This window comes from Anabas testudineus, chromosome 15 (genome assembly GCF_900324465.2).
Source record: "Anabas testudineus chromosome 15, fAnaTes1.2, whole genome shotgun sequence".
NCBI classification, from domain to species: Eukaryota; Metazoa; Chordata; class Actinopteri; order Anabantiformes; family Anabantidae; genus Anabas; species Anabas testudineus.
Genome location: NC_046624.1, coordinates 955,770 through 968,613, shown reverse-complemented (window position 1 = coordinate 968,613; position 12,844 = coordinate 955,770). Strand labels below are relative to the sequence as shown.

General features: G+C 38.5%; 1 protein-coding gene across 1 annotated transcript; it reads left to right on the top strand.

The window, feature by feature from the left end:
• Positions 1 to 4,454: 4,454 nt before the first annotated feature.
• Positions 4,455 to 9,318, top strand: vax1 (ventral anterior homeobox 1). The gene is made up of 3 exons (XM_026353750.1): positions 4,455 to 4,668; positions 5,998 to 6,185; positions 8,765 to 9,318. The coding sequence occupies exons 1-3, from the start codon at positions 4,455 to 4,457 to the stop codon at positions 9,293 to 9,295; spliced, it is 933 nt and encodes a 310-aa protein (XP_026209535.1). The 3' UTR covers positions 9,296 to 9,318.
• The last annotated feature ends 3,526 nt before the right edge of the window (positions 9,319 to 12,844 follow it).

Sequence of the window (12,844 nt, the reverse complement as noted above, 5' to 3'; positions counted from 1 at the left end):
GTCACTCAATAAGACAATCACTTACACAGTAGGAACAGTATTTAGTTCCCACAACGAAGGTGAGTGTTCACAAGTTAGTGTGTGAACAGCTTTTGATAATACCACACACACACACACACGCACACACACACACTTGTTAGTAAGATACATTTATTGCTTGATTTGATCTTTTTATGAGATTCAATGATAAAACAAAATGCTCCACCATAATTCTTTATGGACTGTCATGTCCACATTTTCCTTGTTAAAATCTGCAGATTATTACATCTACACACTTTACTCCAGTCCTTCCACGGCTTTAACAAACAACACTATTGTAACTGCGCCTTGTCTACATCTCATCATTAGCTGAGCAGATTATCTGGACGCCCTCGGTGTCCGTTAACAACAGAGTTGTGACTGACCTGAGTTCCTACTCCAGAAACCAGAACACAACAATCAATCCCAATTATTAGCTACTCAGAGTTAAAACATAATATGTATAAGGCATCAATGATTTGGATCCAAAAGGGGAAAAAGGATACAAATTCCAGGCTTGCAATGAGAACCATCAGCGCTCAACAATTTTTGAGCTGAGCTGCCAGTGTAGCCCTGTGCCACAGATGTAAACAGGTTCTTTATTTGGAGGGATCAAGAACAGCTTGCTCTCTTACTGTGAAACATAATCACCACATTTGTAAACCTAAAGCAGGGCTTTGAATGTAACCATTCTTCTCGAGCTACCGTGTTGTCAACCAGACATCGAGGCTTCCAAAACCTGTGCTCTCCGCAGCAACCTACCTCGTATTAAACAGCCTTAAAACCTCTGCCACAAAGTGCCATGTGGTCCTGGCTCCGGATATCAGAACTCTGAAGAGCACATATATGGCAATTACAGTAAGAATTAATAAGATGTTAGAGTGATAGTAGTTTCTCTGTTTGCTCTGACTGTGTGTGTGTGTGTGACACAGTCACAGTGGAGGAGAAGGTGTTACACATAAACATGCCAGCATCTCAGCAGGTCCTGCAACCAAAGCAACAATTTCCTCTTTGAAAATACCTTGAAATTTCACCCCATCATTCTGTCCGGTCGCCCGCATCAGTGAAGGGTTTGATTTGATTTCCTGGGACACATTTATTTCTAACCAGACATTAAATGTGTCTCGAGAGCAGCTTTAATTTCCACCGCAGTCAAGTCACATTACAGAACAGCGCAAAGCACAGTATTTTAAAGAGTGTCACTGAATTCTTGTGTTAAAATGATCACCTCATTTCAGAGCTCTGTATGGGTGGTGGTGGGGGTTCTAGCATATATACAGAATATAAAGGAATAATATTCAAGCCCCGTGAATCGTCATAGAGGAAAAATTGAAGGCCAATTGAAGGCACCCTTGTGTTAAATTAGATTGTATGAAAGGCAAGGCTATACACCATAACTGCTATATACAGCAAGAATAAGGTTTACCCAAAACTTGCTATGTCATACATTATGGAGGCTTTCTTAGCGCTTATCAGATGTAACAAAATCTGAAACTGCAATACTTCAACTACCTGTTCAAGTCCTAACAGGAGGAAAATTATGGCTCTTTGGTTCAATTACTCGGGAGGTCACTTCTGTGTCGGCCAGTTCTGTTTGTTTTGTACAATTGATCGATCATCACACTGCACAAACGCAATGCAAACGTCTGATAAATGAAGGAGGGCTATGAATAAAAATAGCATGAAGTAATATTAAATTCAAAAATTAATTTAATTATATTAACTAAATTATTTAAAAAATGTAAAACGTCATTATAAACTGAAACAACATGAAATCGGGGGCTGGTCCTGGCCCCTGGTGTGATTACGATATTTGTTTGCTATTTCTCTGCAGATCACCCAAAGTCAACATGTTGAAGTGGATACAGTATACTGAACACAATCACATACAAGGTGTTTTGAATTCAGTCTGCACACGGGTGGACTGGCAACAAACCCATCAGACTGAAAGTGTAATGACAAGTTTCTCACTGAACAATTCACTAATTAATGTTAACTGCTAATTTGTCCATATTGAGCAAAACATCAAGTGAAAGAGGAAACATGTATCTCTGAGTTGTAAAGACTTTAGCACCAGTAGGAGACCTGCTGCAGCCTCACGGTTCCACTGGACAATCTCAACATCCAGTCCTTGTCTGAGTCTTTCTAATTGCATCATTAGAAGATTGAAACACCTCCCTGCCACTCAGTTGGAATTCTTGTTAGAGAAAAAAAGTATATTTTCCTTAGCGTTATACTGCTAATTTCAATCAGTATTAAATTTACAATACTCTATTCACAGATAGTCTAAGGTATCATTAACTGATGGTATATGGAATCCTTAGGCTGTGTGTGTATAGCTAATCCTACGCATATGCTATAGAGATCCTTTAGCTGCAAGTGAAAACTATCTCTCAAATTCATGTACAGACTAGAATATAAATGTAGTTTTTGCTTTCTAATGTTTAATACACACTTTTAATATTTGAATACAGATTTGCAGTGTAATGTAGTAACATAGATAACAGACTTTGCAATATGCTTTTATTTTACTGACTGATGGTCATGAAATCACTTGAAACGCTGTGCTGGTAATTTACTGTTGAGCAATCTGCGAGTTGTCAAAGAGATTATATGCTGATATACAGCATACATGCAGTATTGTTTGCACATTGCATCAGATATTTTTGGGGATGCAGAAACTCAAAACAACAGTCTTTTCTCCTCCTCAGCCATTGTGTGTCAGTGAGAGCCCAAGACTCTGCATCCTCAATCTATTTCCCAGGATGGGGTTCTGCACTGCAGCTTGAGAAGCCCAGGTCCCCTTCAGTGGCTCCCTTTATAGCCTTCTTTTTACCTTTCTCAAACAATAGCCCCTGTCCCACTCCAAGCAGCAGCCCCCAAACACTCAGTGAATAAAGTTAGTCCAACATGCGGCCCTTAAACCCACCCCGAGACTGCTGCCGGGCAGCCACACTCGCAGAATTATTTGTTAATAGTCCAATTAGATAATTGCCATCTTTCACTCCTTTTCCTCTCTGTTTTCCATAAAGGCATGAATGGCACTCAGGGAGGGGGGCAATTTGAAGAGGGCTTCTGGTCAGCTAAGGTGACAAGAAGGGCCAGAGAATGTTCCTTGCACTAGGCCACTGATTTGAATTGAATCATTGTGGCCTAATCAATGGTCTTATTGGATTACTGGCCACTGCTGTGTTCAGAGATATTGTTGCACTGACAATGAAAATAGCTAAGAGTTGGTGGTTGGGTGGGTGGGTAGTGGGCTGGAAGGCGAGTGGAGAAGAGAGGTAGGGGCCATTCCAGGGGTATGTATATGTGAGAGAGTGCAGGCAGCCTAAGCACTAATGACAAGTTTTGTTCCCCTTTTTGTTTTTTTCAAATGTGCAGGTTAAGATTATAAGAGCTGAAGATGGCTTCTGGGGTGCAATCATCACAATACTGAAGAATGTTGCATTAGCAGCCAGGACCTCATGGTTTGCTCTAGATTTCTCCCTGAATGAACACGGGACGACAAAGGAAACGTTAAAACAATTCCCCGTTACAGCAGAGCTTGGCGTCGATGCATGGCTGAAACTGACTGGGCCGTCGTTGGCTTCATGAATTTTGATCGACGTGGATTTGCTCCTTATCCTTTTCACCAATCTCTCTCTTCCCCTCTCTGGCTCTTTTCCAGTGTCTCATGCCTACAATAGCATAGTGGCGAGATCTGCACATTGCAGAATTCTGCTGATTGGCGAAAGAGCCAAAGGGAAAAACGGGATCAAAGTTCACCGACATGCTGTGACAAACAGGTGCACAGTGAAAAGTCTGGGGAAAAAATGTCTGGCCGTATCCTGCAGACGGAAGAATGAAGCGCACTGGAACTTTTTTCAGGTCTGGAAGAGTCGTACCCCTGTTATTGTGTGCGATCATGTGGGGTTCAGAGAGGCTTGGTTGCGAGACAAGACCAATCATTTGTCTTGATTCCCTGGGCTGAGAACAGGCAAACTGAAGGGGACGGGACGAGCAAACCCTCTATCAAGACCTGATCTATTTCCCCAAACAATTTAGTGTATTCACAAGATTACGCAAATGTGGAGGCAGCAAAATTACCGTAATCAATTGAAACAGTGAGTGCGCATCCATGGCTCTGATTATTTGGAGATCGTCTATCAGCCTGATGTGTATGTAACGGGGAAAAGGGCAGATTGAATAACTGTTGAGTTTCGTTAGGAACTGCAAGATCATTGGGAAAAGGGACTTTGGTCAGTGATAATAGGGCTCCTTGGTCGGGCAACCCATTAGATAGCTGACTCTGCCCTGCTAAAAGGTGCAGTTTTGAAACTAAAACCCAGACTGTCCAGACGATCTGGTGTGCAGTGGTCTCGGTGATATCCTTTTTTTTTTCACCTGACAAGGGAAAAAAAGAAAAGCCGCGGGTCCAAGAGGATAAACTGAGCATGGAGGTCAGATACAACCAAGAGACGGAGGGGATGGTGCTGAAGAATGGACTAAAGGAGGGGAAGGAAGGCAAAGACTCTCAGGGAAGCTTGTCCAAAAGCTTCCTCAAGGAGCAGCAGGACTCCTTTTCCCCCTCTGGGACTGTGGACAACTGCGAGAAAAACAGAGGGAGCACAGGGGACCCAGACTACTGTCGGAGAATACTAGTTCGAGGTAAGGCTTGTGTTTCATCTTTTTACGAACTTGCAGTTTTATACTTTAGAAATCTCATGGATTAAACACACAAAATCTGCACGGCTGTTAGAGTCCCATGCTTTTTAGAATAAGAACAATAAAATGTCTTAAGGAATCAAATTGTAAAATGCTGCATTTGTAATACCAATCACAATAAATAGAGGTTGATCTTTTTTTTATTTGACTTAACTTTGAATGTGGAGTTAAAAGCCAAATGTCCCCTTAAAAGAACTGAAAATTATTAGTATTGAAAGCAAGAAATGAAAATTTTAGGCCATTCCTTTCTTCATGTTCATGGTTATTTTTCCACTGCAACAAAGCGTCTAAAAAAAGCGTCAAAGTAAAATTATTTACAAAGTATTTCTTATTTACAAAATTCATTTACTTATGTCACGGTTTAAATGTAAATACATTCAGGGTAATTCATTTAGGGAAAATGCCTTCAGGGGTCTGCACTGTTTATACTGCAGTCACAACACTGACAGGATAAGAAAATATTACAATTATCTATTTTATTAAAAATATTGAAGCAGGAAAAAAAGAATGATATATGAGTTTTAAATAAACAGTTAATGCCAACACATACTGTGTGGTGTGTCACATAATCAGGAAGTCATTTATGGAAATTCCTTCATTCAACATTTTCTGTGTTTGCCCAACACTGAACATGTAAGAAAACAAAACTACAACAAAAATACACTGTTATTATTATTATTATCAATATTATTATTATTATTTAAAATGATATGTATTTGCTGCCTTTATTACTTTAAAGGTGTTCACAGGTGATCAGAACACGCATTGTTGTCATTTCTCATTTGTGGTGACATGAGCTGAGATTGAACTGGATCATGTTTCAATATTTGTTTTCATTATGTGTTTCTGTAATTATTATTAGTAGTTACACATGTGTCAGAACCTTGTACACACATAAATGTATATGTAGACAAAGCAAACAAGCTGTTCAATAAAATTGAAATAACAGTAGGTGTTTAGGAGGGTTTTTTTTTTGTTTGTTTTTTTGCCATTTATTTATTTATAGTATTTAACCTGAAGTCACATATTTAAACTTTATTAATTTAACTTTGTAAAAATGTAGGGTTTCATCATCTTATTCGTGTAATACATAATTGTTAAAACAGCATTTTTCTTTCAGCCAATCATGTTATATTTTGTTCACATAAACATTCACATATAGTACATTTAGAAAATTACCCATGTGCATTCATTCTGTATATTATCTTGTTTAATTCGTATTTTATTGGTCTTTGTCTCCACATGCTTAATTCAAAGTGCTTCTGGTTGCAGATGCTAAAGGGTCTATACGAGAGATTATTCTGCCGAAGGGTCTGGATCTGGACCGGCCTAAGAGAACCCGCACCTCCTTTACTGCAGAGCAGCTCTACAGGTTAGAGATGGAGTTTCAGAGGTGCCAGTATGTGGTTGGGAGGGAACGGACTGAACTGGCACGCCAGCTCAATCTGTCTGAAACTCAGGTATGTATGCATCCGCTAGATTTAAGAATTTGAGATTTGTTTCATGTAAACTGGAAAATGTTTTTTTCCCAAAGACACTTATTTTATTTAATTTGATTAAATACTTTTATTTCATTTCTTCTGACTTCAGATGTTACAGTCTATTAGGTCACTTTACATTTACAATGTAATTCATTTCACTGACACAAATAAGCTTATGTATATAAGCAGTTTGTTTATTTGAATAGTGCATTTTATATATTTACAATTTGAAGTGTTATACTCATCACTCATATATATAATTACGGAATTTGAGACAAATAAAGAAATAAGCATTCTGTTTGACAGCTGATCATATTTTAAAAAATCTGTGCTGGGCTTCCTCCTTATGCTATATATGTAACGCTGTGTAGGGTCATGCAGTGTCCACTGTGGGCTTTACTCCTGTTATCATGTGATTTGGATGTAGCGTCTGCTTCAGCGCTTTTCCAGATTTTTAGCCAGTTTAATTTTTCTGTTTATTTATTTTTCACAAAGTGCAAAATGGCTAACAGTGACATCGGCCTGGTCTTCGGACTTAATGTGTCAGGGCTTTGAATTCGGCTGAAGGAGCTTGACCTTGCCAGCAGGAGGTCAACTTTTTCTCACAAAATGACACCACAACGAACAAGTTTTTTTATTGTTTATTTATACCACACACAGTGTTCCTTTTATAAAAAATAAAAAAATAAATTTGACTTATTTGGTTGAACCATTTAACATTTAAAATGTTTAAAATATTTTTTTAAATGCTTTCCTTTTTTCGCATAAAGTTAATTGAGTGTATGAAGATGTTATTTGGCTCTCAGAAAGGTAACAGAGAAAACAACCTTTGCTCCCCATTTAGGCAGGACAAAGGCTGCAGGATTTTCTTTCAGTGTCTGCTTTTTCTTGTGCTGATAAAATGCTTTTTAATAACATGGTGAAATTAACATTTTGTTCCCTAGCACTCATGGGCTGTTACATTAAAAATGACAGCCATTTGCTGTGTTGACACCTAATCAGCTTTGTTTGAACTACCTACCAGTTTCACCTTGTCGTTTCCGCACTGAGAATGTAAAATGAACAAGGTGCTCCTCTGAGCAGTCTTCACGCACAAACAGATAATATTGGATAGAGCAGCAGGGCTTCTTCTCTTGATGTAGAATGTTTGTTTACAGCTGGTGAGGAGATAAAGCATCTAGTGAAATAAAATAGAATATTAAAGTGTGATTGGACTGCCTGCAAGATTGATCTGTAGACTTTGCTGTTCATTGGTACATGTATATAATATGTCAGGTGTGATTACAAGACACTTACAGGTAGAAGCCTGAAGACGCCTGCATTTCAGTTCTGATATGTGTTTAATTCAAAAGAGGACTGAACAATGGATATCACAATATAAGTAAATTGATGAGCCAGACCTATGATTTGAATGTGTTTAATTGAACGTGGTAGCGACAGTTATACATTTTATACAAACTACGTGAAAGTGTGGAAGAATGATAAGTCAATCAGACGTTTTGTGAGACATCATCAAGGAGCCTTCTCATCTTCAGGCTTAGAATTTCTTCATTTCTATTCAAAGTTCTATGCAATAAACCAACTTTTTCCGAGCCTGGGAATCCCATGGTGCTAATTAAAAGAAGGTCCAGGACGTTAACATAAAGGTCGTAGTTAATGGAGGCCATTTTGAATTTGAAAAATGAAGTAAAATAAAGCCTACAGCCAACTTTTTTTTTTTCAATAAAATTCACTTTCCAGTGAATCAATTAATGTTTAGTCTATATACATATCTATCTATCTATATATCTATATCTATATCTATATCTATCTATATCTATATCTATATCTATATATATCTATATATAATTTTTGTCTCAATACAATAATTTAATTACATCATTAAGAGAATATTGAGAAAGGATTGGCAATAATTTGATAACCTCAGATAATAATTAGTAAATAAATAAGAAAATAATTTCAGTTTAAAACAAATAACACACAAAGGCAAAGGCCGTGGTTTACATATGAAAGGCTATCTGAGCGAAGTTTTGATTGAAGGAACATCTGGCCTGTTAGTGTGAACAGTGAGCCCTCTCCTCCATGACTGAATACACTAACAGTAGCTTTTGATCAATTACAAACATTACCTGCTGTGACACATTTGTGTGTGTTTTTGTGTGTGTGTGTGTGTGTGTGTGTGTGTGTGTGTGTGCGTGTGTGTGTGTGTGTGTGTGTGTGTGTGTGTGTGGATGTATAGCTACTATACATTAGTGAGTATGTGAAAGTGGATGTGGTGGGGGATGGAAAAATGCTTTGTGATGTCTGCTGTGTTAACAAAGGCTTGTGATAAAAGCAACCACATACTGTTGTAAAGTTCATGAAGCTATTTACCTCCATGTACTGAGATTAGGATTATTGCTACTTTATCATTTTTACTGCAAGTATCTGTAAATGTACATTACTGCAGGAAAGTAATCCTACTTCAGTGCCATCAAGTAAAGAACTATTTGTAGTATTTCAGAATAATTGAAGCATATACTGTACATTAGCTTTCTTTCACCTTTGTTTCTGTCCAGGTGAAGGTCTGGTTCCAGAACCGGCGCACTAAACAGAAGAAGGACCAGGGGAAGGACTCTGAGCTGCGTTCAGTGGTTTCAGAAACAGCAGCCACCTGCAGCGTTCTCAGACTGTTGGAGCAGGGCCGGCTGTTGACACCTCCAGGCTTACCAGGCCTTCTACCCCACTGTGGCAGCAGCACGCTGGGCTCTGCCCTGCGCCCTCCCTCCATGGCTATGGCCAGCAACGGTAGCAGTAGCAGCGGCAGCAGCAGCACGGCAGGCAGCAGTCCTCCTCTACCTACCGCCACCAGCTCAGGGACAGCGGCGGCCCTGCAGACCTCCCCAGCGGCTCACAGCCTCTTCAGCTTCCCCATGCCCTCTTTACTTAGTGGCGTTACTGGCCGAATATCCACTAACCCCCTGTCGATGGCTGGCTCACTGGCTGGAAACCTGCAGGAACTTTCTGCCCGCTACCTGAGCTCCTCTGCTTTTGAACCTTATTCGCGGACCAATGGCAAAGAAACCGTGGACAAGAAAATTCTGGAATGATATTTTGTTTTTACATAGATGGATTCCTGTTTCCACCGGACACATTTTGGTTGTTTTCTTGGATTTCACTGTCTTTGTTTGGTTTGTCTTTCATCTCTCTGTGTCATGTTCTGTGGTAGTTCATGTATTCCAAATGCACATCTTGTTCAAGGAAGAAAACAAAGACCAGTACAAGCTAATCTGACAAAGGCAGGTTGATGGTAAGGTGATTTTGCACAAAATGTTCAAATAGGACTTTGTTGTAGATATTTAGAAAAACACAGTTTGAGGAGATAACTGAGGAATCGTTCAGGTTTCTTTTTAACAGATGATTAGTCCTATCTATTAATCCAAAAATAACAATATATACAGGGGCCAAAAAATGCTGTACTGCTGCAGGAGAAGTGGTACATAGTGTATAGTAGGAAGTATAGGATTGGTGACAGAAAGCTTAAAGTGATGGTACCTTTCTGAATTGTGTTTTATTATTTGATTGTGTTGGGTAGATGCTTGTCACCGTCGTAGGTAGATTAAGAAAAAGAAAGTGAGTTGTCACACATCATCAGCAGCAGTTTGTGAGATGCAATCAGCAAATCACAACATTTCAAATTGAAAATGCAGCATTATGAATGAACACGCAAGGCCATGCTTCAACATAGAAAAAAAGTGCCTCTGTTTGAAGGTCACTGCAAGGCCAGTGTCAGCGCAAAACCCAAGGCATTAGACGTGTATGCAATTTGCTTATGCAGATGTGCCACAAAATTTCAGCTTACAAAAAGATCTTTTTTATATCTGTTTGTATTAGGTTTGGACCAAACCAAAACATAAAGCAGAGAAGGTGTTGTCATACAGTACGATGGTTGAGTTGTCCAGTGTTGTTTTCTTTACGGTTTGGTGAGGATGTTAACATTTTACAACAAAAGTCTCTTTGTGGCATTTTCGTCTTATGCAGTACCTGACTTTTTTGCCTGTGATATTAATTCAGCTAGGAGTTGACAGACTGGTGGTGTACAGTTCTATTCTGTACAGGAGCTAAGCACGGGGAGGGTTGCTGAAATAGGGAGTCCCGAGAAACACTTCTCAGCATTAGTGCGCTGTTAGCTTAGTGGAACACTACAAGGTTACAGGTTTTTCAGTGATCAAGACAATATGATAACCTTTCCTTCCTGTGTGACATTTTCAAAATCAACAGTCTTTATTAAACTATTAGGGCATGTGAAGACTGAATGGAATTATTGTAGAATAAAAGTACTGGAAATGAGAAATGTACCTTGAAATTGTTATTTTATTGTAAATTATTCACTTCTGTAATTAATAGATTATTAGTTTGTGAAACGTTATGAATGAATGACTGTATTAGCAGATTTGAGGAATCAGTTCAAAGCTCTTTGGTGCTGTTGTTGTGAAATATTTTGAAATTTGTGAAATATGTGGTACAAATGTGCATATATATTATGTATATGGCTACGGACAAAGACAAGTGTGTTCTTTCATTTTTCTTTCATACATGTTGCTATAAATCAAGTTATGATAAATTTCATGACTGTTATACCTCTTATACACACCGACCTGATGTCTTTGCTCCTCAAGGTCTTCTGATGTTTTCCTGTTCATCCTGACTCCTGCTGGTCAGGTCAAACTGAGTAAAAAAGGGCACAGATATAAACTGAAAAGAGAGCATATACAGGTCTTCTAAAAGTTAGAACATCCTGATCATTAAATAGATACCATTGGCCCTACAAGTCTTTTTTAAATTTCATTAGCTAATTGTGCAAATTGTGCAATTGTGTGTGTTGTTGCTAATCACCAGTCTATAAAATGTCAGAAAACAGTGAAAGATGGCTGTCCTAATTTCCTACAGGCCAAAGTGATGTCTTTTCGGTGTTGTGCTTGTGACTGTCCATGGAGACCCATAGAAAAATTAAGTAATTATTACTAAGTCATTATCTGATTACCAAAATGGTTCCCATTAAATTTATATCAATCAACAGAATCAATTATTTGTAACAGATCTAGATTTAATGTTTACCTGAAATTGTTTAGCTATTTGTGATTAAAGAACAAAAGAGCAATCAAAAGTTTATATTGGGAGGACCCCTGTCATTTAAAAAAAAAAAATTCTGGCCCATATGTTAATTTAGAGTTATAGTCTCCTGATAATACATTAGATTTAAACATCAATCAAAGGTAAAACAAACAAACAAAAGAAAACAAAAACAATACAAAAAACAACAGTGTTCATTTTATCATTATCACCTTTTATAATTAAAGTTACCACAATATAATATTGCACTTTACTGGTTTTGATAAAAAAGCTTTGACTTTATTGTGCTCCTCACTTATGGGAACAACTCTACGCGTTTAATTTTACTGTGCACTTTTAATCTGTACACACTGAGTTGCTAACAGGAACATCGCTATCAAACTGCCAGGAAAGCTAAACATAGCTGGAAAACAAATATATTATATAGCTCATAAATTACTTTCATCTGTAGTGAAGTGAATCTTGACCACAAGCACTCATTTAGCAGTTTGTGCCCATATAAATGCCAGTATGGCGTGATTGTGCCATTTGTACTATTTCCAATCTAGTTCACAGTTCTATTCAACAGTGTAAAGGCAAACAAAAGCTGTCACCCGCTTTAGAATGAAAATGCTGATTAATGATGCCTACTGTAAAACTTTATTTTCCTTTTTTTGATAGCTAATGTTATGTAATTTTTTACAGTACTATAAGGATCCAAGAACTGTTTCTAAAAGTTTCTATGAATAGAAAGATAGCTCCACAGAAATAGCTGAACTTGTCGAGCACACGGTAGTTTGCTGCAGATGGTACAGTACCACAAATTTAAAGTTGTTTGTAATATTCCCACAACTCTGCATCTTGTGACAGCGAAATCACAAAAGAAGTGCAGGGACCGTCCAGCTACACAGGAAACTCTTTTGTGAGCATAGCCAAAGAAACCAGTCCTCCCCACTGTGTCTTGGGAATCTTCCTGAAGAAAAAAAAAACGTCAGACTTACGCCTCCTACCTCTACTCCAACCCCCATAACCACCCCCACCTATTCTCTCCCTTCACCCCAAAGTCTAATTAGAAAGAAGGTCGGAGAGGTTTTCTGTAAGTGGGGGGTTTCAGGGGGAGTGTGTGTATGTCTGCGTGCAGGCAATGCTGCAGACCACCAACACATTTGTCCTATTACATGGTCCCGTCTTTAAGCTTAGGTCTTAGGATGTGGAAAATAAGGCTGCATCCTGTTTTGTTTTTAGAATCTGCTTTTTTGGCCTTTTTGGGGAGATTAACTTGCTGACTAACAAACCTGACTAAAAAAGGGACCCTCTATCAGCACACTGATCCAGCAACTTTAAGCTGCAGTGCAACAAATGTACAGGATTCTCTTCAATGCACATAAGGCCTGTGAACAACCAGCACAGCTCAGTGTATCTGCTTTCTCATTGAACAATGAATAAATTATTCCTTTTAAGTAATCCAAGGGGGAGGCAGGAGACACCCCCCAAAAGAAAAGAAAAGCAGGGGTTAGCCTTCTATACAACCGCTGTGTCTTATACTA

What these genes read in the sequence shown, in the direction of transcription:
- vax1 (XM_026353750.1), top strand. Translation starts at nt 4,455, where the DNA reads ATGGAGGTCAGATACAACCAAGAGACGGAGGGGATGGTGCTGAAGAAT. An exon ending in TCGGAGAATACTAGTTCGAG is followed by an intron (nt 4,669 to 5,997) that starts GTAAGGCTTGTG and finishes TTCTGGTTGCAG; the next exon opens with ATGCTAAAGGGTCTATACGA. An exon ending in TCAATCTGTCTGAAACTCAG is followed by an intron (nt 6,186 to 8,764) that starts GTATGTATGCAT and finishes GTTTCTGTCCAG; the next exon opens with GTGAAGGTCTGGTTCCAGAA.